The sequence below is a fragment of the Sus scrofa genome, chromosome 3 (assembly GCF_000003025.6).
Source record: "Sus scrofa isolate TJ Tabasco breed Duroc chromosome 3, Sscrofa11.1, whole genome shotgun sequence".
NCBI lineage: Eukaryota > Metazoa > Chordata > Mammalia > Artiodactyla > Suidae > Sus > Sus scrofa.
The window spans coordinates 38982734-39007587 of record NC_010445.4 but is presented as its reverse complement, the minus strand read 5'-3'; the positions used below and the strand labels follow the sequence as shown (position 1 = coordinate 39007587).

Here is a 24854-nt window from a genome sequence, read left to right as displayed (position 1 = left end):
TAGGTCGCAGATGCGGATTGGATCTGGAGTTGCTGTGACTGTGGCATAGGCTCTGATTCAACCCCTAGCCTGGAAACTTCCAAATGTCGCACGTGCGGCCCTAAACAAAACAAAACAAAAACCCGACTTATTTTGATTTTTAAGCTTATGAGGCCTCCTGTAACTGCTGCACCTCCAACGCCCTTCTGGGATCCAGGCTCCCTCTGTGAGCCGATCGGGCGCAGATGCAGCAAGAGATGCGCAGACTCGGCGAACCTCCTTCCGAGGAAGCGCTGCGCACGCCCTCGACTAGACCAATCAGAGGCTGCGTTGTTTGGCTCTCCTTGCTCCGCCCCTTGTAGATTTTTCTTTAATTATCCAATAAGAGCGGACCAGCTCCCCTCTTCCCATCCCACGTGCTCCCGTCCAATTAGAAGGGAGGGGGTGGGGCCTCAGCCCTGCGCAGTCTCCTGGGGAAGTGCGACCGCGTGTCTCTTGCCCGAAGGACGGCCGACCGGGAGCTCCAGTTTGGAGCGGTTGTTCTTCATTGCTGTAGGTGGGTCTGCTTCTTTACCCAGAAATTGTATACAGAGACACTCTGGGGTCGCTGCCCCCCAAACCTGGCAACTAGCAGATACCATGAGCTTTTCAAACTTCACCTGGTCCCAGTCCTTGAGGTCTCTGCCCTTCCTGATTAGAATGGGTCACCTGGTTTCAGAATTCCTGTCTCTTGATTCCCCAGGCTGGGACCGGTGGAAGTCAAGGTCTGACTTCCAATCTGGGTATCCTTTCAAAAGGCGAGGTTGTGGGAAACCAGCAGTGCAAGGACTGGTGTAGGTGACCTGGAGCCTTCTCGGAGCAAGGACTCCTTTTACTCCAGTGCTGAGCCCTTGCTGCGACTCACTGTGATCCGAGGACCAGGCATTGTTGCCTGGTTGATTGTTAGAAACGCCTAATCTCAGCCTGAAACAGAATCTTCACAGGTGATTTTTGTGCAGGTGACAGTTTGAGCATTGCTGCTTTGGAGTTCCTGTGGTGGTTTAGCAGATTAAGAACCTGACATACTTTCCCTGCGAATGCCAGCTGGATCCCTGGCTTCGTCTCCCTCATGGCGGGGTGTGTGTTGTCGGGGCGGGGGGGTTGTCATTGCAGAAAGCTGCAGAGTAGGTCACAGATGCGGCTGGGGATCCCCCGTTGCTGCGGTTGTGGCGTAGGCCAGCAGCTGCAGCTCTGATTTGACCCCTAGCCCGAGAACTTGCATATGCCACAGGTGCAGCTGTAAAAAGAAAAAAAAGAGAGCATTGCTGCTTTAAGCTTCCTGATATTTATAGTGTGGAAGGCAATGTTGATATATGTCATTGGTTCTGCAGACGACAGGCTACACTGCAGACCTAAAGGAGTTGTTCAGCTTCGAGCCTTGTGATTCAGACTTGGGATCGTTATGATGTCCCAGGTGTCGCTGCTTAATAAAGATGACATAACTAAAGCGATGATGTGGGGTAGCTATATCGATAGAAAAACCCGTGGTGAACATGGATATCTGGGCATGTGCAGAAGCGGTCAGGAAAGAAAACTCATGTAGGAGTTCCTGTGGTGGCTCAGCGGAAATGAATCTGACTATTACCCATGAGGAAGAAGGTTCGATCCCTGGCCTTGCTCAGTGGGTTAAGGATCTGGCATTGCCATGAGCTGTGGTGTAGGTCCCAGATTCGGTTTGGATCCCGCGTGGCTGTGGTGGCTGTAGCTGTGGCCAGCAGGTGCAGCTCTGATTAGGCCCCTAGCCTGGGAACCTCCATATGCCATGAGTGCAGTCCTAAAAAGACAAAAAAAAAAAAAAAAAAAAAAGAGAGATGTTGTGGCTTCCATCTTGCGCTCTTGAATCGCTTGCCCAGGGGAAACCAGCTACCCTGTTGCAAGGGTATCAAGTTAGCTCTATGGAGAAGTCCTTGTGAGGAACTGAGGCTTCCTGCCAGTATCAATGCGCATGAGCCATCTTGGATGCTCGTCCTCCAGGCACGGTCAAGCTTTTGGGTGATGGAGTCCCTGCAGGCAACTTAGCTGCACCCTGATGAGAAGCCCTGATCCAGAACCATTCAGCTAAACTGTTACCAGATTCCTTGCCTGGAGGAACTGTGTGAGATGAATGTTTACTGTTTTAAGGTGCTAAGCTTTGGTAAAATGTGTTAGCTGCCAAGGAGAAGGGACAAGGCTGGTATCTGTATGATGCTTTGGTACTTTTACACAGTCAGCAGAAGCAGCTGACCTTACAGCAGAGAGAAATGGTCTTCTGAAGGCTCCGTTTTGGCACCAGTTGTGGTTACTCTGTAAGGATAGGGGGCTGTTTTGCAGGATGCGTTTTAAGTTTCATACCAGTGAACAATATGTGCTGAACTCTCTCCCACCCAGGAATGTATGGGGCAAGGAAACAAGAGGTAGCTCTCTTTGTCATACCCAGTGATCTACGTGCAAAAATTTTCTTTTTATCCCAGTAAAACTGGACTCAAAAGACTTCTTGCTGGTCCATTTGGGCTCCATTTGCAACCGGATAAACTGACCAAAAGGAGATTCTGATATTGTTGTGACTTTTGACCCTCAATAGAAAATAGCTTTTGTGCTACACAGTGGTAGCACAGAGGATTATGCGAGGAAGTAGCTCCTTAAGAGAATTCTGGAATTACCATGTCCAGCGAGGGCAGTCAGTGAAAGATTAGGACAGTCTTATGTGAGCAAAGATCATAAGGACGTCAAATCTCCCAGATTTCAAACTTTAGGCTATTCAGATTTTTTAAAATCTCAGCAGCTGAGATGCTGGCTACACATAAAGGGGAACATGAATTAGACTGTGGATCAGGAAGTCTGTTAGTATCAATTAACAGTCGTTCATGGCTGCCAGTGGACATGAAGATTACATCAGCTTTTCCACTTTTCCTCCTTCCGTTGATATGTGTATATTTGTGTATGTGTGTATTTTAGCCAAATAGCTTTCTTCTTCTTCTTTCTTTCTTGTCTTTTTAAGGCCACACCATGGTGAATGGAGGTTCCCAGGCTAGGGGTCGAATTGGAGCTGTAGCGACTGGCCTATGCCACAGAAAAAGCAATGCCAGGTCTGAGCTGAGTCTTTGACCTACACCACAGCTGAGGGCAACACCAACCCCTTAACCCACTGAGCAAGGCTAGGGATCAAACTTGCGTCCTCATGGATGCTAGTCAGATTGTTTTGTGCTGAGCCATGATGGGAACTCCTAGCTTTCTTCTTTTCTGTCTTTCTCCTTCTGTTTGACATATGTGTAGGACGTGTCGTTATGGCTTAGTTTTCATGTTTGATTCAGAAGGTATAAAAGGTCATGATGAGATCATGGTTGAAGTAGGGACAGTCCTGGTGTTGGACCTGGAGAGAGTAACTGATGGGGTTTTGAGTTGGTCCCCTGTTGTGTGAAGGAGAGTTCTGTTAAGCCAGGTACTTCCTGTTCCACTGAAGGGAAGCTGGTAAGAGGGCTGTGCATCAGTGTTGTGACGCTGGGGCGGGGGGATGGTTCTTGGCGGCATTTGTCTTGTTTTTGGGCTTCCCAAGTTTATTAACCCCTTCCAAATCTTAGAGACTAGCTTAGCCCATAGTTCTGGATGCGAAAATCCTACTCTGTCCTATATCACAGGAAACCCTGAGTAACGTATCTCCCAGCTAAGTCGTGGGCAGCCTTTGACTACCCATTAGTGATCCTGATTCTGTGTTTGACACAGAGGAAGGGAGATGAGAAGGATGTTTTCCTCGCAGTGTCAGCCGTGGCAGCAAGACGGCTTCCCTGGTGCTCCCGGTGGGACGCCATGTGCCCTGAGAGCTGTTTTAGAGCCATGAACTCTTAAACTTTGTGGCCGGAAGTAGCAGCAATATTGGCTTGCTAATCACTCCTGTTCTGTGGCATGCTTTGGGCCATTACATGTGCTGTGTAACCTCCTGGGCCTGCCTGTGCAGTTGTTCAGTGTCTTTGAAAGATGAAATGATGATGTTCCAGAAATCCTTTTGGGCTCAATCCGTAAGACCGCATGTTTATTATTTTCAAGCAAGAGCTGTGACCCCACAATGTAACCAAGCGTCAGAAAAGGACTTGAACCCTGAACTGGAAAGCTGTTAGGACTCTCTCCAGCTCATCCCCATTTCTCTGTGTGTGTGTGTATTATGTGTTTTGCCTTTCTGCATAGACTTTTGCTTCCCCATGTATGAGCCAGTCAGGAAATATTTGTAAGCCTCCAGTCCAAGTCTTGGCGAGAATGACCATGGGTCCTCAGCCTCAGTTCCAGGTTCCCAAGTCCAATCATGAATCCTGGATGATACATTGGGCAGCTAGAACTACCCACACTCCTGTGACTCTGAGGACTGGAGACCATCCTGAGGAAAGGGTGACCTATTGGAGCTGGGAGGACCCGCCCCAAGAAGTGGACTCCAGGAGCCTGGAGTTTCTCAGTCATGGTATACAATGCTCTCTCTGGTATGTCTCCGCTGCCACGTATTGCTGTACATCAAATGCTTTAAACACGACCCTTTAATGCCACCCTCATCTGACCTTGTCAGCATCCCAGTATCCCTATCTGCAATCGCATCCCTGACTCTACACACTAAATGACCAGATATTGGAGAAAAAAAGGGTTCACTCATATAACACTTCCGTGATAGCAGTTTCGGAGATACGAAGGTCAGAAGAAAACCCTTTCAATAAGGGAATTTTCACATACAGAATCATAAGCCCCGATCACCAAGGTGATGCAGTTTGAGGTCTCAAGGGATTTTCCCTGGGACTTGTCTCCATCCGGATTGCTTTATCTCCCCGTTGGACCCAGGCATTAGATCATATACGTTGTCATCATTGTTGGATCCCTGGGGACCAGGAAGGCGGTGGGACCATGACTTCTGCTTGTCTCTAACAAGGCTCTCGGGGAATCTGGCCCCAGGGACCACGGAGGCGCCTGTAAATACCTTTCTCTCATACCCGCCACCGACCTTCCTATGCAGAGGGCTAAGGCCATGAACCCCTGCTCCTCACTTGCTCGGGTCTTTCGTGTAGTTCCAAGCCCTTCCAAGTCTTCTAGTAAAGAGGAATCCTGGCCCCTTCCTCAAAGGTGGAGCCCACAGTACCCGCTCCTCCCAGGTAAGGTGGTAGCCGTGGAGATGCCAGTGTTTCTTGGCTGGTGGGTGAAGTTCTTTGCAGACCCTCCCGTGTTAAACCTTGCAGATCCAGGGAGTAGTGGTGAGGGTCCTGAATCCATGAGCTGGAGCTTGAGACCAACCCAGCAAGGATCAGCCGTTTCTCTTCTGTCCACGAGCTGCTAAGAAGGGGGAGCAAGGCTGGGAATGGCAGAGACCCAAGGGCAGAGAAGGGCTGTGTGTGTGCCCGTGTGCTGTTTCCATGGTATGTGTTGATATGGTTTACAGAGTGAGTCCAGTAGGACCGGCATCCTCTAGGAACTGGCGTTGGGAGTTGAGGGTGTGGGGAGTAGGGGCAGATCCTGAGTGAGCAACTCCTGTGTGGGTTGTTTTGACCTGACTGTGGCTGGAGCATGGACTATTGGCCCCCACGCCCTTGGTTTTGATCTCCGCTTGTCATTTCTGCCTCTTGAGTCCAGGCCCATGAGAGGGGCAAACCAGTCAAGTGTGTGCGAGTTCCTCCTCCTGGGGCTCTCCCGGCAGCCCCGGCGGCAGCAGCAGCTCCTCTTCCTGCTCTTCCTGGGCATGTACCTGGCCACAGTCCTGGGAAACCTGCTCATCCTCCTGGCCATCAGCCTGGATGCCCGCCTGCACCGCCCCATGTACTTCTTCCTCAGCAACCTGTCCTTCGTGGACGTCTGCTTCTCCTCCACCACGGTCCCCAAGATGCTGGCCAACCACGTCCTCGGACGTCAGACCATCTCCTTCTCCGGGTGTCTCACCCAGATGTATTTTGTCTTCACGTTCATGGACATGGACAATTTCCTCCTAGCTGTGATGGCCTATGACCGCTTTGTGGCTGTGTGTCACCCCCTGCACTACTCCACCAAGATGACCCACCCGCTCTGTGTCCTGCTGGTCACGGGGTCATGGGTCATTGCCAACCTAGATATGCTGTTGCATACCCTGCTGATGTCTCGGCTCTCGTTCTGTGGGGACAATGCCATCCCCCACTTCTTCTGTGATTTGACCCCACTCCTGAAACTGTCCTGCTCGGACACACACCTCAATGAGATGATGATTCTTTTTGAAGCAGGGCTAATAATGATCACTCCATTTATATTTATCCTGGTGTCGTACATCCTCATCACCCGCGCTGTGCTGAGCGTCCCCTCGGCCAAGGGCAGATGGAAAGCCTTCTCCACCTGTGGCTCCCACCTGGCTGTGGTTTCCCTCTTCTATGGCACCATCATTGCTGTGTATTTCAGCCCTTTTTCCTCCCACTCAGCTGAGACAGACATAGCCGCTGCTGTGATGTTCACAGTGGTGACCCCCATGCTGAACCCCTTCATCTACAGCCTGAGGAACCAGGACATAAAAGGGGCTCTTCGAAAAGTGGTTGCTATGACATTTTCCTCCACACAGTAATCAATGGGCTAACAAAATCATGGAGAGAATTCATTTCTAGGTACACATGTTTGCTTTTCTGATTATGCGAAAGGTTAATTAGCCTTTGTCTTTTTGTAAGAGAATCATCTGTGGTCTATCTTGGGAGAGAAACCTTGATTCGTCAGCTTCTTCAGGTTAAAGATTTCAGAAAGAGATATCCTTGTACCAAACAAGTTGATGCTTCCACTTGGCAATGCCCTCCAGCTAAACCCCACTTGGGACCAAATCTTGTTCAGTAAGTTGAGTTTATCACTCCTTGTCCCAAGGGAGAACACTTAGCATGGGGCGGGGGGAAGTGAGACAGCTTAGTAGGAACATGCTAGAAGGAACTTATTAGAAGACTTGTCTTGGCAGATCTTCCTTGCCTGCCCGCTTGTGTTTCTCACAGGCGTCCTGTCCTAATAAACCTATTTCTTGCCTCGCACTTTGTCTGTCACTGAATTCCTTCTGTGTGGAGACATGAAGAACCTGAACCTCAGTGAGTCCAGACACAGGCCTTTGCGGGTGCTGACGCTTTATTCCCAGCTTGCATCCAGACCAACTCCTATGCGTCATGGACACTGTGGGGGACACCTCCTGTCGATGATTTCTCGGGCACTAACAGCTGGTTGGGAGACTATCTTGGGAGGGATAACATCTAACATAGATCATGCCGTGACCAGCCACCCAGTTCTCATCACCCCTAGCCAGCAGGAAGTATCTGTGGAAGAGGGGACCATCCTCCATGTCCCATATATGAAAAGGCTGGAATGATAGGCTCTCAGGAGGACAGAGACAGACCCCCACCCCACCCCCAAAATGTGGCTGTTGACCTTGGAGAACTGCAGTGGACACCCTCTCCTGGAATGTGGATGCTCAAGTTGGGTGGCAAGAAACGGTGGCCTGCAGAAAAGAACTGCCTCCTTAGATGGACCACCTTCAAGAACTAACTGCCCTCTGTCATGGGACTCAACCCCAGTGCTTCCCTTGAGCTTCCCTCCTCTTTCGTCATTGTTCCTGCCACAAGTTCCCGCCAAGAACTCCAGCCAGAGATTCCCACCACCGATCCTTTGTAAGCCTAGCACCTCTTCACAGTAAAGGCTGGCAGCATCTTGAGCTCAGCCTGACCCCTCAGATGTCTTAATAAAGCTCTCTTGATGTAAAGAAACAAGTGAAAGACTTGGGCTTGCGTCAGGCGGTTTTGGTGGGGATGCAAGGGATTGAGTCTTTGCTGTGCCTGAAGAGCTGTAGCAAAGTGGGGATAAGTGTGTCTGGAGATGGTGATATCTTTTATCTAAGAGGGAGGAAGCCTAGACGGAGGTCAAAGCCGTGATTGCAGAGAAGTGGCCGTCCCTCACATCAGCCAGCCTAGGGGGCGTTTGTTCGTTCTGGTGGCTTGGACAGCGTTCAGGTTTCAGGTGCACGTGATTACGGAGTGGTCTCGTTTTGTCCTGCTCCATGAACAGTCACAGAGTGGCCTCGTGTGATGTTAACATTCTGTGCAACTCTCTGTGTTCGTCCTCGCTGTGAGGGCGAGACAGGTCCTGGTCATCAGGGCTGACTTCCTGTTCTGACAACAGAGACGGTAGAGATGCAGGCACCTCTGGTGGGAGGGTCAGATTGTTGTGGGGCAGGATGGAGAGGGTTCCTTTAGGGCTCTAGGGAGCCCGAATCCTGCCACGTGTTCAAGCTACTCATTTTTTAAAAAATTACTCAAGTGAATTTATCACCTCAGTAGTTGTGTAATGATAACAATCTGATTTCACAGGATTTCCATCCCACAGCCCAGGCACATTCCCCCCACCCCCCGAAACTGTCTCCTCCGGAGACCATAAGTTTTTCAGTGTCTGTGAGTCAGCATCTGTTCTGCAAAGAAGTTCCGTCTGTCCTTTTTTCAGATTCCACATGCCAGTGAAAGCATTGGATGTTGGTGTCTCATTGTCTGGCTGACTTCACTTAGCATGATAATTTCTAGGTCCATCCATGTTGCCAAAAATGCCGGTATTTCGTTCATTTTAATGGTTGAGTAATATTCCACTGTGTATATGTACCACATCTTCTGGATCCACTCCTCCGTCGATGGGAATTTAGGTGTTTTCCATGTTTTGGCTATGGTAAATAGTGCTGCAATGAGCATCGGAGGACATCTGTTTTTCTCTGGATAGATGCCCAGGAGTGGGATTGCTGGATCAAATGGTAGTTCTATGTTTAGTTTTCTGAGGCATCTCCATACTGCTTTCCACAGTGGTTGCACCAATTGACAATCCCACCAACAGTGTACTAGGGTTCCTTTCCCTCCACACCCTCTCCAGCACTTAGTGTTTGTAGACTTTTTGGTGATGGCCATTCTGGCTGGTGTAAGGTGGTACCTCCTCGTGGTTTTGATTTGCATTTCTCTAACAATGAGTGATGTTGAACATCTTTTCATGTGTTCTTTGGCCATCTGTATGTCTTCTTTGGAGAACTGTGTGTTTAGATCTTCTGCGCATTTTTTGATGGGGCAGTTTGTTGTTTTGGTATGGAGCTGCAGAAGGTGTTTATCAGTTTTGGAGATGAATCCCTTGTGAGTTGATTCATTTGCAAAGATGTTCTCCCATTCTGTGGGTTGTCTTTTTGTGTTGTTTAGGGTTTCCTTTGCTGTGCAGAAACTTTTGAGTTTGATTAGGTCCCATTTGTTTATTTTTGTTTTTACTGTCATTACTGTAAGAGGTGGATCTGAGAAGATGTTGCTGTCGTTTATGTCAGAGAGTGTTTGGCCTGTGTTTTTCTCTAAGAGTTTTATTTTGTAGTGTCTGGTCTTCTATCTAGGTCTTTAATCCATTTGGAGTTTATTTTTGTGTAGGGTATTAGGGAGTGTTCTAATTTTGTTCTTTTCCATGTAGCTGTCCAGTTTTCCCAACACCACTTATTGAATAAGCTGTCCTTTCTCCATTGTATATCCTTGCCTCCTTTGTCATCAATTAGTTGGCTGTGGGTGCGTGGGTATAATTTTGAGTTTTTTTTTTTTTTTTTTTGTCTTTTTGCCATTTCTTGAGCCGCTCCCATGGCATATGGAGGTTCCCAGGCTAGGGGTCGAATTTGAGCTCTAACCCACTGAGCAAGGCCAGGGATTGAACCCGCAACCTCATGGTGCCTAGTCGGACTTGTTAACCACTGAGCCACAATGGGAACTCCTAATTTTGGGCTTTCTATCCTGTTCCACTGATCTATATTTCTGTCCTGACTCCACTTACCATATGGTTTTGATGATTGTTTCTTTGTATTGTAGTCTGAGGTCCAGGAGCCTGATTCCTCCAGCTCCATTTTCCGTTTTCAGGATGTCTTTGGCTGTTCTGGGTCTTTGGTGCTTCGAAACAAACTTTAAAATATTTTGTTCAAGTGTTGTGAAAAATGTCCTTGGTGATTTGATAGGGATTGCATTGAATCTGTAGATTGCCTTAGGTAGTATAGTTATTTTGATAATATTAACTCTTCCAATCCACGAGCTTGGTATGTCTCTCCATCTATTTGTGTCATCTTTGATTTCTTTCATCAGCGTCTTATGGTTTTCAGAGTACAGGTCTTTTGTCTCTTTAGGTAGGTTTACTCCTAGATACTTTATTCTTTTGGATGTGATGGTAAATGGAATTGCTTCCCTAATTTCTCTTTCTGCTCTTCCATTGTTAGTGTATAGAGATGCCGTTGATGTCTGTGTATTAATTTTGTATCCTGCGACTTTGCCAAATTCGTGGATGAGCTCTAACAGTTTTCTGGTAGAGTCTTCAGGATTCTCTAGGTAGAGGATCCTGTCATCTGCAAACAGTGATAGTTTTACTTCTTCCTTTCCAATTTGGATTCCTTTTATTGCTTTTACTTTTCTGATTGCTGTGGCTAGGACTTCCAAAAGTATGTTGAATGGTAGGGGCAAGAACGGACATCCTTGTCCTCTTGCTGATCTCAGTAGGAATTCTTTCAGCTTTTCACCATTGAGAATGATGTTCGCTGTGGGTTTGTGATATATGGCCTTTATGATGTTGAGGTAGGTTCCCTCTATGCCCACTTTCTGAAGGGTTTTTTTTTTTTAATCAGAAGTGGGTGTTGGATTTTCTCAGAGGCATTTTCTGCATCTATTGAGAGGATCGTATGGTTTTTATTCTTCAGTGTGTTAATGTGGTGTATCACACTGATGGATTTGCAGATATTGAAGAACCCTTGCATCCCTGGGGTAAATCCCATTTGATCATGATGTACAGTCCTTTTAATGTATTGTTGGATGTGGTTTGCTAGTATTTTGTTGAGGATTTTAGCATCGATGTTCTTCAGTGAAATTGGCCTGTAGTTTTCTTTTTTTTTTGTGGTATCTTTGTCTGGTTTTGGTATCAGGGTGATGATGACCTCATAGAATGAGTTTGGGAGTATCATTTCGTCTGCAAATTTTTGAAATTGTTTCAGAAGGAGAGGTGTTACCTCTTCTCTAAATGTTTGATAGAATTTGCCTGTGAAGCCATCTGGTCCGTCCTGGACTTTTGTTTGTTGGAAGTTTTTAAATCACAGTTTCAATTTCAGTTCTTGTGATTGGTCCATTCACCTTTTCTGTTTCGTCTTGGTTTAGTCGTGGAAGATTGTACTTTTCTAAGCATTTGTCCATTTCTTCTAGGTTTTCCGTTTTACTGGCGTGTAGTTGCATATAGTAGTCTCTTGTGATCCTTTGTATTTCTGTGATGTCCGTTGTTACTTCTCCCTTTTCATTTCTGATTTTATTGATTTGAGTCCTCTGTCTTTTTTGCTTGATAAGTCTGGCTAGGGGTTTATCAATTTTGTTGATCTTTTCAAAGAACCAGCTTTTCGTTTCATTGATCTTTTCTATGGTTTTCTTTGTTTCTAGTTCATTGATTTCTGCTCTGATCTTTATGATTTCTTTCTTTCTGCTAACTTTAGGTCTTGTCTGTTCTTCTCTCTGGAGCTGCTTTAGATGAAAAGTTAGCTTGTTTATTTGCGCTTTTTCTTGTTTCCTGAGGTGGGCTTGTATTGCCATAAACTTTCCTCCTAGAACGGCTTTTGCTGCCTCGCATGGGTTTTGGAGGGTCATATCTTTGTTGTCATTAGCTTCTAGGTATTTTTTAATTTCCTCTTTGATTTCTTCAGTGATCCATTGGTTGTTTGGTAGCATGTTGTTTAGTCTCCGTGTGTTTGTGTTTCTTGCAGTTTTTTTCTTGTTGTTGATTTCCGGTCGTATAGCATTGTGGTTGGAAAAGATGCTTGATATGATTTCAGTGTTCTTAAAGTTACCGAGGTTGGACTTGTAGCCCAGGATGTGATCAATGTTAGAGAATGTTCCGTGTGCACTTGAGAAGAATGTGTATTCTGTTGCTTTTGGATGGAATGTCCTATAAATATCTATTAAGTCCATCTGGTTTAATGCTTCATGCAGGGCCTGTGTTTCCTTATGGATTTTCTGTCTGGTTGATCTTTCCGTTGCTGTATGTGGGGTGTTGAAGTCCCCGACTATGATTGTGTTATTGTTGATGTGTCCTTTTAAGGTTGTTAGCAGTCGCCTTATATATTGTGGTGAACGTATGTTGGGTGCATAGGTATTTAAAATTGTTATATCTTCTTCTTGGATTGATCCTTTGATCATTAGGTAATGTCCTTCTCTGTCTCTTAAAATATTCTTCACTTTAAAGTCTATTTTGTCCGATATGAGTATTGCTACTCCAGCTTTCTTTTGATCCCCGTTTGCGTATAATATTTTCTTCCATGCTCTCGCTTTCAATTTGTATGTGTCCCTAGAAGTGAAGTGGGTCTCTTGAAGACAGCATATGTATGGGTCTTGTTTTTGTATCCATTCAGCCAGTCTCTGTGTTTTGGTTGGGGCGTTTAGTCCATTAACATTTAAGGTAATTATTGATATGTATGCTCTTATGGCCATGTCATTAATTGCTTTGGATTTGTTTTTGTTGCTCTGTTTTCTTTCCTTCTTCTCTTGTTCTTTCCTGCCTATAGAAGTTCCTTTAGTGTTTGTTGTAAGGCTGGTTTAGTGTTGCTGAATTCTCTCAGCTTTTGCTTATCTGTGAAGGTTTTGATTTCTCCTTCAAATCTGAATGAGAGCCTTGCTGGGTGGAGTAATCTTGGTTGGAGGTTTTTTCCTTTCATCACATTAAGTATTTCATGCCACTCCCTTGTGGCTTGCAGAGTTTCTGGCTGAAGAGTCTGCTGATAACCTTAGCGGGGTTCCCTTGTATGTTATTAGTTTCTTTTCCCTAGCTGCTTTCCAGAGTTTCTCTTTGTCTTTAATTTTGGTCAGTTTGATTAATATGTGTCTTGGTGTATTCCTCCTTGGGTTTACTTTACATGGTACTCGTTGTGCTTCCTGGATTTGAGTGAGTGATTCCTTTCCAATGTTCGGGACGTTTTCGGCTATTATCTCTTGGAATATTTTTCTGTCTCCTTCCCTCTCTCTTCTCCTTCTGGCTCCCCTATAATACAGATGTTGTTGCATTTTAACGTCGTGCCAGAGTTCTCTGAGACTCTCTTCATTTGTTTTCAGTCTTTTTTCTCCTTTCTGTTCCGCATGCTTAGTTTGCACTAATCTGTCCTCCACCTCGCTTATTTGTTGTTCTGCCTCCCATATTCTGCTGTTAGCTGCTTCGAGTGAATGTTTTATTTCAGTTATTGTATTTTGCATCTCTTCTTGTTTGTGTTTTATATCCTGTATCTCTTTGCTCAGTGTTTCCTGTAAGTTATCCATCTTTGCCTCCAGTTTATTTCCAATGTCTTGCATCATCTTCAGCATCAACAGTCTAAAGTCTTTTTCCTGGAGGCTGAGAATCTCCTCAACGCTTAGCTGATTTTCTGGAGTTTCTTCTTTCTCCCTCGTCTGAGTTATAGTTCTCTGTCTTTTCATTTTTACAGGTTTTTGGTGTGGTGACCTTCTTACAGATAATAGAGTTCTAGCCTCTCTTACTTCTGATGTCTGCCCCCCTTGTGGCTGAAGTTGGTATGGGGGGCTTGCTGTAGGCTTCCTGATGGGAGGGGCTGATGCCTGCCCACTGATGGGTGGAGCGGATTCTAATCCCTCTGGTGGGTGGGGCTTAGTCTGTGGACAGGATTAGAGGCAGCTGTGTGCCTGAGGGGTCTTTAGGCAGCCTGTTTACTGAGGGGTAGGGCTGCAATCCCACCTGGATTGTTTTTTTCCCTGGGGCTTCTCAGCGCCAGACTCTGTGGCCAGATTTTCCCAAATCGGCCACCTCCAGAGTAAGGCCCTTTCCTGCTTAATATTCCCGAGAGCTTTGCTTCCAATGACTTTCCCTTACAACAAGCCACACCCACCCCTGTTTTCCCAGGATGTCCTCCAAGAACTTTGGTCAGGTTTGACCCAGATTCCTTTGCTTTGCCCTGGGACCCAGTGCTCGTGAAAGTCTGTGTGCACCTTTTAAGAATGGGGTCTCCGTTTGCCCCAGTCCCATGGAGCTAGTGCGCACAAACCCCACAATGTCATGTGCTCCAGGGGATTTTTCTCCCAGTGCCAGATCCCCATACGTGGGAGTTTGATGTGGGGCTCAGAACTCTCACTCCTGTAGGTGAGTCTCTGTGAACCAGTTAGTTTCCAGTCTGTGGGGCTCCTCAGCCGGGAGGTATGGGTTTGTTTATATCACATAATCACCCCTTCTACCTCTTGATGTGGCCTCCTCTTTGTCTTCTGGAGTAAGATGTCTTTTTTTAAGGTTTCTGGTCCATTTGGTTGAAGATTGCTCAGCCTTTAGTTGTGAATTTTGTTGTTTTTAGGAGAGATGTTGCGTTCCAATCCTTCTGTTCTGCCATCTTAATTCCATCTCGGCAACATATCTTTGATCACGTTTTTTTTTTTTTTTTTTTAACCCAGTGTGATGATCTCTGACTTTTTGGCTGGATTGTTTATTACGTTCACTTTCAGTATTTATGTTTGCTGTTTTATTTTCTGTTTTCTGTATGTCTTGTGTCTTTTTTTTTTTGTCTTTACTGTTCTCTTTTGCATTAAGCGTATATTTTCTAATGTAGCATTTTAATCTCTGTAATACTTTTTTTTTCATTGTATCTTTTGGATTTTTGTAGTGGTTGCTCTATGTTTTACCACATACATTATTTTGGCCACACCTGTGACATGCAGAAGTTCCCAGGCCAGGGATCAAACCCATGCCACAGCAGTGACCCAAGCCACTGCTGTGACAATGCTGGTACTTAACCCACTGAGCCATATGGGAACTCATACCATATATATTTTACCTTAGCAAAGTCAGCTTCACATTTATACAGGCTTAATTCCCATGATATAAAGGAATGCTTCTCCTATATAGCTCTATTTTTTCCCTCCCTTTTGAATTTTATTTGTGTATTATTGGTTTACATATTATATCAATGTTACAAATGCCACAGTACATTCTTATAATTATTACTTTACTGTCTGTGATCATTCCTTAGTCCATTACAGCTTTACTCTCATCCACCTCCTTTGTGCTCTTATTTGGAAATATGCTACATTTCTTTGTACTGTAGGCCCACTGGTACATTACATACATATTATTTTAGCCTATTGCTTTAAAAGTCACTTAAGAGAGGAAAAGAGAGAAAAAGTACTTTTCTTTGATAATGACTTACATTTGTCAGTGCTCTTTGTGTGGATTTTAATTGCTTTCTGGGGTCGCTTACTTTAGGCCTGAACGAATTCCTTTAGTATTTTTTTTGTAAAGTAAGTCTGCTTCATTTTGAAAGCTTTTGGTGGGTGTAGGATTCTGGATTTACATTTTCTTTCCTGGGCATTTTCCTCATACATTTTTTTATTATTATTTGTGAGAGATCTTTAAATGTTGACTCCATAGTAAATTGTTAAACATTATATTTTGAGCATGCGAGATACCATTTTACAAATATTCCAACTATCTTTCCTCAATTTATACTTTATCTCTCGGTTTTCTTACTTTTTGGGGGGAACATAACATATATTTAAATTTTATATTCTTATAACTAGTAGGTATATATTTTGTATTTTCTTCTACTTCTCTTATGCTTTATATTTTCTTCCCCATTCCTTTATTACTTAAATCTTCAGCTGCGTTTTCTCCCAATTGTCTTTAATTTTTATAGTTTAAATCAATATTTTATGTTTATAGCTTTGATTTTATTTCTTCATATATTTATAAAATTGCCCCCAGTTACCTTTTTTTGGCTCTGCCCACTGCATGTGGAAGTTCCTAGGCCAGGGACTGAACCCACATCACAGCAGTGACCTGAGCCATAGCAGCAACAGTGTCAGATCCTTAATCAATAGGCCACCAGGGAACTCTTTCAACTACTTTTTAATAACCCTTCCTTATTTTACTGTTTGTATCATTTGTAAAATGCTACCACTTTTTATCATTTGTAAAATGCTGATATTTATGTCTGATATGCATTGAGAACTTATTATGTGCTAACCAGTTGGCCAAGACTTTTTTCTTTGTATCTATTTTAATATCTCAGCCACAAGATAAGTATCATTATCAGTCCTGCTCAAAGTTATCCTATCCCTGGCTTTAGAGAAAGTGATTGCCTCAAGGTCCCCTGGTTAGGACATTGTGGGACTGGGTTTCTGACATATCCAGCTAGGTAACCAAGGACATCCTCTGAATAACTCTGTAAATTCATACAAACATGTATAGATATATGCATAGAACTATGGGTATATATATATATGTACATATATATATTTTTGATTGTTTATTCTGATACATGATATAAGCTTTTATTATTGTACTGATATGTTGCTATTTTAGTTTGAGACTTTTTAAAGGACTTTTTTAATATTTTGCAATTGTAAAATTATGCTGAGCTGCGTATAAAAATGCTTATTATTGTAAACATGCATAGACTTAATACTTGGAAAGTGTCCACCTAAAGGGGAGCAATGCCATAAATTACGTTCCATCCTTATAATTGAATCCATTACAACCACTAAAGAAGGTAGCATATTTGTAAGTTCTGATGTGAAAAGAATTCCCAAGCTATAATTCAAGTTGTGTTTTATAGAATAATCACTTTTGTGTATTGTAAAATAAAGGATTATATTGGCATAAACTTACCCCAAAACTCTTAATCAGCTCCACCTTTTCATGTGAATGCATATAGACTTACCTAATTATTAAAAAATTGAAGTCTAGTTGATGTACAATGTTATATTAGTTTCTGGTGTACAGGAAAGTGATTCAGATATATACATATATATACACACATAGATGATTTTTAAAATATATATGATTATATATATATATATATATTCTTTTTCAGATTCTTTTCCATTGTAGATCATTACAAGATATTGTATACTGTTCCCTGAACTATACAGTAGGACTTTATTGTTTATCCATTCTATATTTTATACTGAGTATCTATTTATCCAAGCTCCTAATTTATCCCTCACCCACTTTCTCCTTGGTAACCATACATTTCTTTTCTATGTGAGTCTGTTTCTGTCTTGTAAGTTCATTTGTATCATTTTTTAGGTTCCACATAAAAGTGATATCATATGGTATTTGTCTTCGTCTCTTAAAATTAAAAAAATCAAAGTATAATCGATGTACAACATTGTGCCAATCTCTGCTGTTCAGCCATGTGACCCAATTATACCTATATATACTTTATTTTTAATATTCTTTTCCATTGTGGTCTACCCAGGAGTTTGGATGTAGTTCCTTGTGCTGCACAGTAGGATCTTGCTGTTTATCCATTCTAAATGTAATAGTTTGCATCTACTGACCCTAGACCCCAGCCCATTCTTCTCCCTCCCCTTTCCCCCTTGGCAGCCATAAATCTGTTCTCCAAGTCCATGATTTTCTTTTCTGTGGAGAGGTTCATTTATGCTGTATATTAGATTCCAGTTATAAGTGATATCATATGGTATTTGTCTTTCTCTTTCTGACTTATTTCACTCAGTATGAGAGTCTCTAGTTCCATCTATGTTGCTGCAATTTAGTTTGTTTGTTCTTTTTTATGGCTTAATAGTATTCCATTGTGTATATATGCCACATCTTCCTAATCCAATCATCAGTAGATGGACATTTGGGTTGTTTCCATGTCTTGGCTATTGTGAATAGAGCTGCAATGAATGTAGGTGTGCATGTATCTTTTTATTTAATGAATGGTTTGTCTGGATATATGCCTAGGAGTGGGATTGCTCAGTCATATGGTGATCCTATATTTAGTTTTCTGAGATACCTTCATACTGTTTTCCATAGTGGTTGTACCAATTTACATTCCCACCAACAGTGTAGGAGGGTACCCTTTTCTCTACACCTTCTGCAGCATTTGTTATTTGTAGACTTACTAATGATGGCCATTCTTACTGGTGTGAGGTGGTACCACATTGTAGTTTCAATTTGCATTTCTCTAACAATTAGTGATGTTGAGCATTTTTTCACCTGCCTGTTGACCATCTGTATATCTTCTTTGGAGAAATATCTCTTTAGGTCTTCTGCCCATTTTTCAATTGAGTTGTTTGTTTTTTTACTGTTGAGTTGTGTGAGTTGTTTGTATATTTTGGAGATTAAGCCCTCGTAAGTGGCATCATTTGCACCTATTTTCTGTAGGTTGTCTTTTTGCTTTTTTTTGTGGTTTCCATTGCTGTGCAAAAGCTTGTAAGTTTGATTAGGTCACATTGGGTTTTTTTGTTTGTTTTTATTTCTGTTGCTTTGGGAGACTGACTTAAGAAAATGTTTTATGGTTAATGTTTTGTCTATGTTCTTTTCTAGGAGTTTGATGGTGTCTTGTCTTATGTTTAAGTCTTTAAGCCATTTTGAGTTTATTTTTGTGCGTGGTGTGAGGGTGTGTTCTAGTTTCATTGATTGATATGCAGCTGTCCTGTTTTCCCAACACCACTTGCTGAAGAGACTGTTTTTCCCATTTTATATTCTTGCCTCCTTTGTTGAAGGTTAATGGACCATTGGTGTCTGTGTTTATTTCTGGGATCTCTATTCTATTCCATTAAAAAAAATTTTTTTTGTCTTTTTAGGGCCCCATCTGTGGCACATGGAGGTTCCCAGGCTAGGGTCGAATTGGAGCTACAGCTGCCAGCCTACACCACAGCTATAGCAATGTGGAATCCAAGCTGCATCTATGACCTACACCACAGCCCATGGCACTGCTGGATCCCCAATCTACTGAGTGAGGCCAGGGATTGAGCCTGCGTCTTCATGGATACTAGTCAGATTCATTACTGCTGAGCCACCATGGGAACTCTTATTCTGTTATATTGGTCTGTATGTCTGTTTTTGTACCAAAACCACATCGTCTTGATTACTGTAGCTTTGTAATACTGTCCGAAGTCTGGGAGAGTTATGCCTCCTGCTTGGATTTTGAGCTTCAGGATTGCTGTGGGTCTTTTATGGTTCCATATAAATTTTTGGATTGTTCTAGTTCTGTGAAAAATGTCATGGTTAATTTGATAGTGATTGCATTGAATCTGTAGATTCCTTTGGATAGTATGGCCATGTTATTTTATTTTATTTTTTGGTCTTTTTGTCTCTTTAAGACTGCACCCACAGTATATGGAGGTTCCCAGGCTAGAGGTCCATCCGGAGCTATAGCTGCTGGCCTATGCCAGAGCCACAGGAACACAGGATCCAAGCCCTGTCTGCGACCTACACCACATCTCATGGCAACACCAGATCCTTAACCCACTGAGCAAAGCCATCGATTGAACCTGTGTCCTCATGGATGCTAGTTCGGTTCATTAACCACTGAGACAGGAACTCTGGGTAGTGTTGCTGTTTTAACGATATTATTTCTTCCAGTCCAGGGGCATGGAATATATTTCCATTGCTTTGAATCCTCTTTTAATTTCCTTGATTAATGTTTTATAGTCCTCAGCATATAAGTCTTTCACCTCCTTGGTTAGGTTTATTCCTAGGTGTTTAATTTTGGGAGGTGTGATTTTTAAAAGTATTTTATTTTTATATTCCCTTTCTAATATTTAATTGTCAGTATATAGAAATGCAACTGATTTCTGAATGTTAATCTTGTATCCTGCTACTTTGCTGAATCCATTGATTAATTCAAGAAGTTTTTGTGTGCAATCCTTAGGGTTTTCTATATATAGTATCATGTCATCTTCATAGAGTGACAATTTTGCCTCTTCTCTTCCAATTTGGATACCTTTTATTTTACTATTATTTTTTTTGTCTGATTGCTGTGGCTAGGACTTCCAATACTATGTTGAATAAAAGTGGTGGAGTTCCTGTTGTGGCTCAGTGGAAACAAATCCAACTAGTAACCATGAGGTTGCAGGTTTGATCCCTGGCCTTGCTCAGTGGGTTAAGGATCCGGCATTGCTGTGAGCTGTGGTGTAGGCTGGCAACTGTAGCTCTGATTAGACCCCTAGCCTGGGAACTTCTATATGCCATGGGTGCAGCCCTAAAAAAAAAAAAAGTGGTTTGAGTGGTCATCCTTGTTCTTGTTCCAGGTTTTAGTGGGAAGGCTTTCAGGTTCTCTGATTGAGTATATTTGCTGTGAGTTTATCGTAAATGGCTTTGATTATACCCACTTTGGCAAGAGTTTTTATCATGAATTGATGTTGGATTTTTTGTTTTGTTTTTGGTGCTTTTTAGGGCCACACCCATGGCATATGGAGGTTCCCAGGCTAGGGGTTGAATCAGAGCTGTAGCTGCGGGCCTGCACTACAGCCACAGCAAGGCCAGATCTGAGTTGTGTCTGTGACCTACACCACAGCTCAGGGCAATGCTGGATCCCTGGTCCACTGAGCTAGGCCAGGGATTGAATCCGCATCCTCATGGATACTAGTCAGGTTTGTTTCTGCTGAGCCATGACAGGAACTCCGATGTTGGATTTTGTCAAATGCTTTTTCTTCATATATTGAGATGATCATGTGTTTTTTTACTTTTCTTCTGTTAAAGTGGTGCATGACATTGATTAATTTGAGTTATGTTGAACCATGCTTATGCACTTGGGATGAATCCCACTTGGACATGGTGTATAATTTTTTTTATGTGTTGCTGGATTTGGTTGGCTAAAATTTTGTTGACAATATTTGTGTCTATATTCATCAAAGATATTGGCCTATAATTTTCTTTTTTGGTAGTATCTCTCTGTTTTTGGTATTAGGATGATGGTGGCGTCATAGAATATCTTTGAGAGTGTTCCTTCTTTTTCAACCTTTTGGAAAACTTGAAGAAGGATGGGTGTACGTTCTTCTTTGTATGTTTGGTAGAATTTGCCTGTGAAGCCATCTGGTCCTAGACTTTTGTTTGTAGGGAGTGTTTTTATGACATTCAATTTCATTTCTAGTGATTGGTCTGTTCCAATTGATCTAGTTCTTCTTGGTTCAGTTTTGGTGGATTGTATGCCTCTAGAAAGTTGTCCATTTCTTCTAGGTTGTCAAATTTGTTGGCATGTAATTATTCATAGCATTCTCTTACGGATTTTTGTATTTCTGCAGTATCCATTTTGAGATTTCTCCTTTTTCGTTTCTTATTTTGTTTATTTGAATTCTGTCTCTCCACTTCTTGGTGAGTCTGGCCAGAGGTTTGTTAACTTTGTTTACCCTTTCAAAGAACAAGCTCTTGGTTTTATTGATTTTTTTCGGATCTCTATTTTATTGATTTCCTCTCTGATCCTTATGATTTCCTTCCTTCTGCTGACTTTACATTTTGTTTGTTCTTTTTTCTAATTCTTTTAGGTGGTGGGCTAAGTTGTCAATTTGAGATTTTTCTTCTTTTTTGAGTATGTCCTGTATTGCTCTGAACTTCCCTATAAGCACTGCTTTTGTGGCACCCCATAGATTTTGAATGGTTGTGTTTTCACTATCATATGTCTCGAGGTATTTTTTGATTTCCTCACTGACCCATTGGTTTCTTTACTAGCATGTTGGTTAGTCTCCATGTTGTCATTTTTTTCTCATTTCTTTTCCTGTGGTTAATTTCTAGTTTCATGCCATTGTAGTCAAAGATACTTGAAATAATTTCTATACTCTTAAATTTATTGAAGTTTGTTCTGTGCCCCAGTATGTGGTCAATCCTTGAGAATCTTCTGGTGTACTCTTGAAAAGAATGTATATTCTGACTTTTTGGGATGTAATGTCCCAAAAATGTCAATTAAGTCTAACTTTTCTATTGTGTCATTTAGGATCTCTGTTGCTTTATTGATTATCTATCTGAAGATCTGACCATTGATGTGAGTGGGGTGTTGAAGTCTCTTACTATTATTGTATTTTCATCAATTTCTCCTTTTACATCTCTTAGTATTTGTTGTATGTATCTGGGCGCTTCTATATTAGGGGCATATATATTGATGAGTATAATATCCTCTTCTTGAATGGATCCTTTTATCATTAAACACTGTCCTTGTCTTTCTTTATGCCTTCGTTTTAAGTCTCTTTTGTCTGGTATGAGTATTACAACTCCTCCTTTCCTGTCTTTTCCATTCACATGAAACACCTTTTTCCGTCCCCTCATTTTCAGTTTATATGTGTCCTTTGCCCTAAGGTGAGTCTCCAGTAGGCAACATATTGTAGGCTCTTTTTTTTTTTTTAATTCAGTCTGCCACTCTATGTCTTTTGATTGAAGCATTCAGTCCATTGACATTTAAGGTAATTATTGATAAATACATATTTATTTCCATTTTAAACCTTGTTTTCCAGTTGATTCTGTTTCTCCTTTATCCCTTTCTTTTTTTTGGTTGGATGGTTTTCTTTTATTTTATGCTTGTGTCCTCTTCTTTTTAGTTTTTGTGAGTGTATTGTTTGGTTTTGATTTGTGGTTGCTGTTTTTCAAGTATGTTAACCCCTTCCTATATCTGCTTGCTTCAGCCTGAGTCATATAGGCTCAAACACATCTTAGGAAAAAAGAGTCTAGATTTTCTTACTTTTCTTCCCCACATTTTATTTTGATGTCATTTTTAAACATCTTCATGTTTATCCTTTTGTTGTTCCTTGCGTTTATCGTTGCTTTTACAAAAAGTTTTTTTTTTCCTTTTAGTTCTGTATACTGGCTTATTTAAGTGATTGCTTTCCTATTGTGTTTTCCTCCATCCTATTTCTTCTTACATCTTTTTTATTTAGAGGGGCCCTTTCAGTATTTCTTTTAGAATGGGTTTAGTATTGCTGTACTCTTTCAGTTTTTGTTTGTTGGAGAAATTCTCTATTTCTCCTTCTATTTTAAATAGTATTCTTGCTGGGTAGAGTATTCTGGGCTGCAAAATTTTCCCTTTTATAACTTTTTATTTTATTTTATTTGCTTTTTAGGGCCACACTTGTGGCATATGGAAGTTCCCAGGCTAGGGTTCCAGTCAGAGCTACAGCTGCCAGCCTATGCAGCAGCCACATCAATGCAGGATCCAAGCCATGTCTGCAACCTACACGGCTACAGCCCATGGCAATGCTGGATCCTTAACCCACTGAGCAAAGCCAGGGGTTGAACATGTGTCCTCATGGATACTAGTCAAATTCATTTCTGCTGAGCCACAATGGGCAGTCCACTTCCGATGTATTTTCAATCCCCTTTTCTTCTTCTCCTTCTGGAATCCCTATTATGCGTAAATTGGCCCGCTTTATATTATATTGCTCTTATATTGCTTTCATGTTTTTTTGCTTAGTTCTATCTGCTGTTCTGATTGGGTGATTTCCATTATTCTATTTTCCAAGTCACTAATTCGTTCCTCTACATTACTCATTTTGCTCTTCAGTGGCTTTAACTCAGCTTGCATCTCTGCAAATGAATGTTCTATTTTTTCTTGGCTCCTCCTTATATTTCCTACTTCCTTTCTAAATTAATCTGCATTGCTGTTTATATCCGATCTTAATTCCTTCATATTAACCCTTAATTCCTTCAGTATTTTCAGTATCTCTTTTTGAACTCAGTCTACTAGACTGCAGAGGTCTTTTTCATTGTTTACTGCTTTAGGTGAATTCTCCTGTTCTTTTAACTAGGAATGACTCCTGAGCTGCTTCGTTTTGCTTATATTTTTCCTATTTGTGAGTTTAGGGAAGCCAACTACTGTAGTCCCAGAGGGCTATTTATATGCAAGAGCTCCCCTTGTATTTTGTGGGGGCTTACTACTTATTTTTGGTGTGGGAGTTTCAATATTTGATCTCTCTTTCTTCTGTGTGAACAGGCTCTTATTCCCTTGATAGGGTGTTGCGTGTGTTTCCTTGGAGAAGGAGGCAATGGGCATGGATAGTAGTTAGTGCCTGGTTGCTGGGTTCTTGACAGTAGCAAGGACCCATGGGAAGGTGGCTCCTCCTAGCTGCAGGGCCTTGGGAAGTAGTAATGAGCCTTGGGCAGATTTAGGCAGTGTCCAGAGCATTTGGCAGTGGCAGTGGCAGTGGCAGTGGCAGGGAGTGTGCGTTCCCAGGGGATTAAGAGCAACAACAGGTTGTAGTGCCCTCCTCTGTGGTGCCCTCTGAGGTGACTGGGGTTGAAAGTGGTGCCTGCACAGGGACTCTAGTGGTGGCGGGCTGTGCCCACTTCTGCAGTCAGAAATAACTGTGGTGGTTTGCCCACCACCTGTAGACCATGCAAGAAGCAGCCCTTCCCACTTAGCCCATGCAGGAGGTTCTACCACTTGGATATGTTACAAAAGGGTTAGTTGTAGGCCTAAGATGAGCCTTGCCACCTGTAGCTCTACCCTCTAAGAGTCTGCACATGCTCAGAGAAAGAAATTCCTATGGTAATCCACCCCTTCACCTCTTCCCCTCCCCAACAATGGCACCTTGCTTCTCCTGCAGACCCAGACCGCCTCTCGAGTTCCCTCAGCTGTGGCATCCACTCCCCAGCCCTGCATGAACTGCCCCTTAGCTCTCTCTGGCTGTCTCTGCACTGCCAACACTAGTCCGCTACCCGGAACTGACCTCCAGAGCCTGAGTCTCAGTGCCCAGCCCCTGCCCGTGTGTCTCAGACTGTGGTGTCCAAGGGTGGTGGTACTGATAATCTGTGCAGCTCTCTACTTTGCCCTCCTCAATCGAGCTGCTGTGCTTTTCTCTGTGGCTTTGAGGCCTTTTTGTATCAGCTGATCTCCCTGTCAGTCATGTGGCTTCCCAGGGTGTGGGTTCCTTTCCTCTTTCTCAGCTCCCTCTCAGGGATGCTGGTCCTGCCCTGATTCCTTCCTCTCTTTCTCTCTTTTTCCTTTTGTTCTACCCAGTCATCTGGAGGGTTTCTTGCTCTTTTTGGAGGTTTAAGGTCTTCTTCCAGAGTTTAGTAGCTGTTCTGTGCAAATTATTTTACATGTAGATTTTTTTTGATGTGTTTGTGGGAGAAGGTGAGTGCCATGTCTTACTTCTCTGCCATCTTGATCCTTCATTTTTTTTACATGT

The 24854-nt window shown here is 42.7% G+C and overlaps 1 protein-coding gene across 1 annotated transcript; it reads left to right on the top strand.

Annotated features, from left to right (window-relative positions):
* LOC100516963 (olfactory receptor 1361) lies at nt 432-7688 on the top strand. The gene is made up of 2 exons (XM_003124659.4): nt 432-531; nt 5596-7688. Exon 2 carries the CDS (start codon nt 5600-5602, stop codon nt 6542-6544), a length of 945 nt encoding a protein of 314 aa, XP_003124707.3. The 5' UTR covers nt 432-531; nt 5596-5599; the 3' UTR covers nt 6545-7688.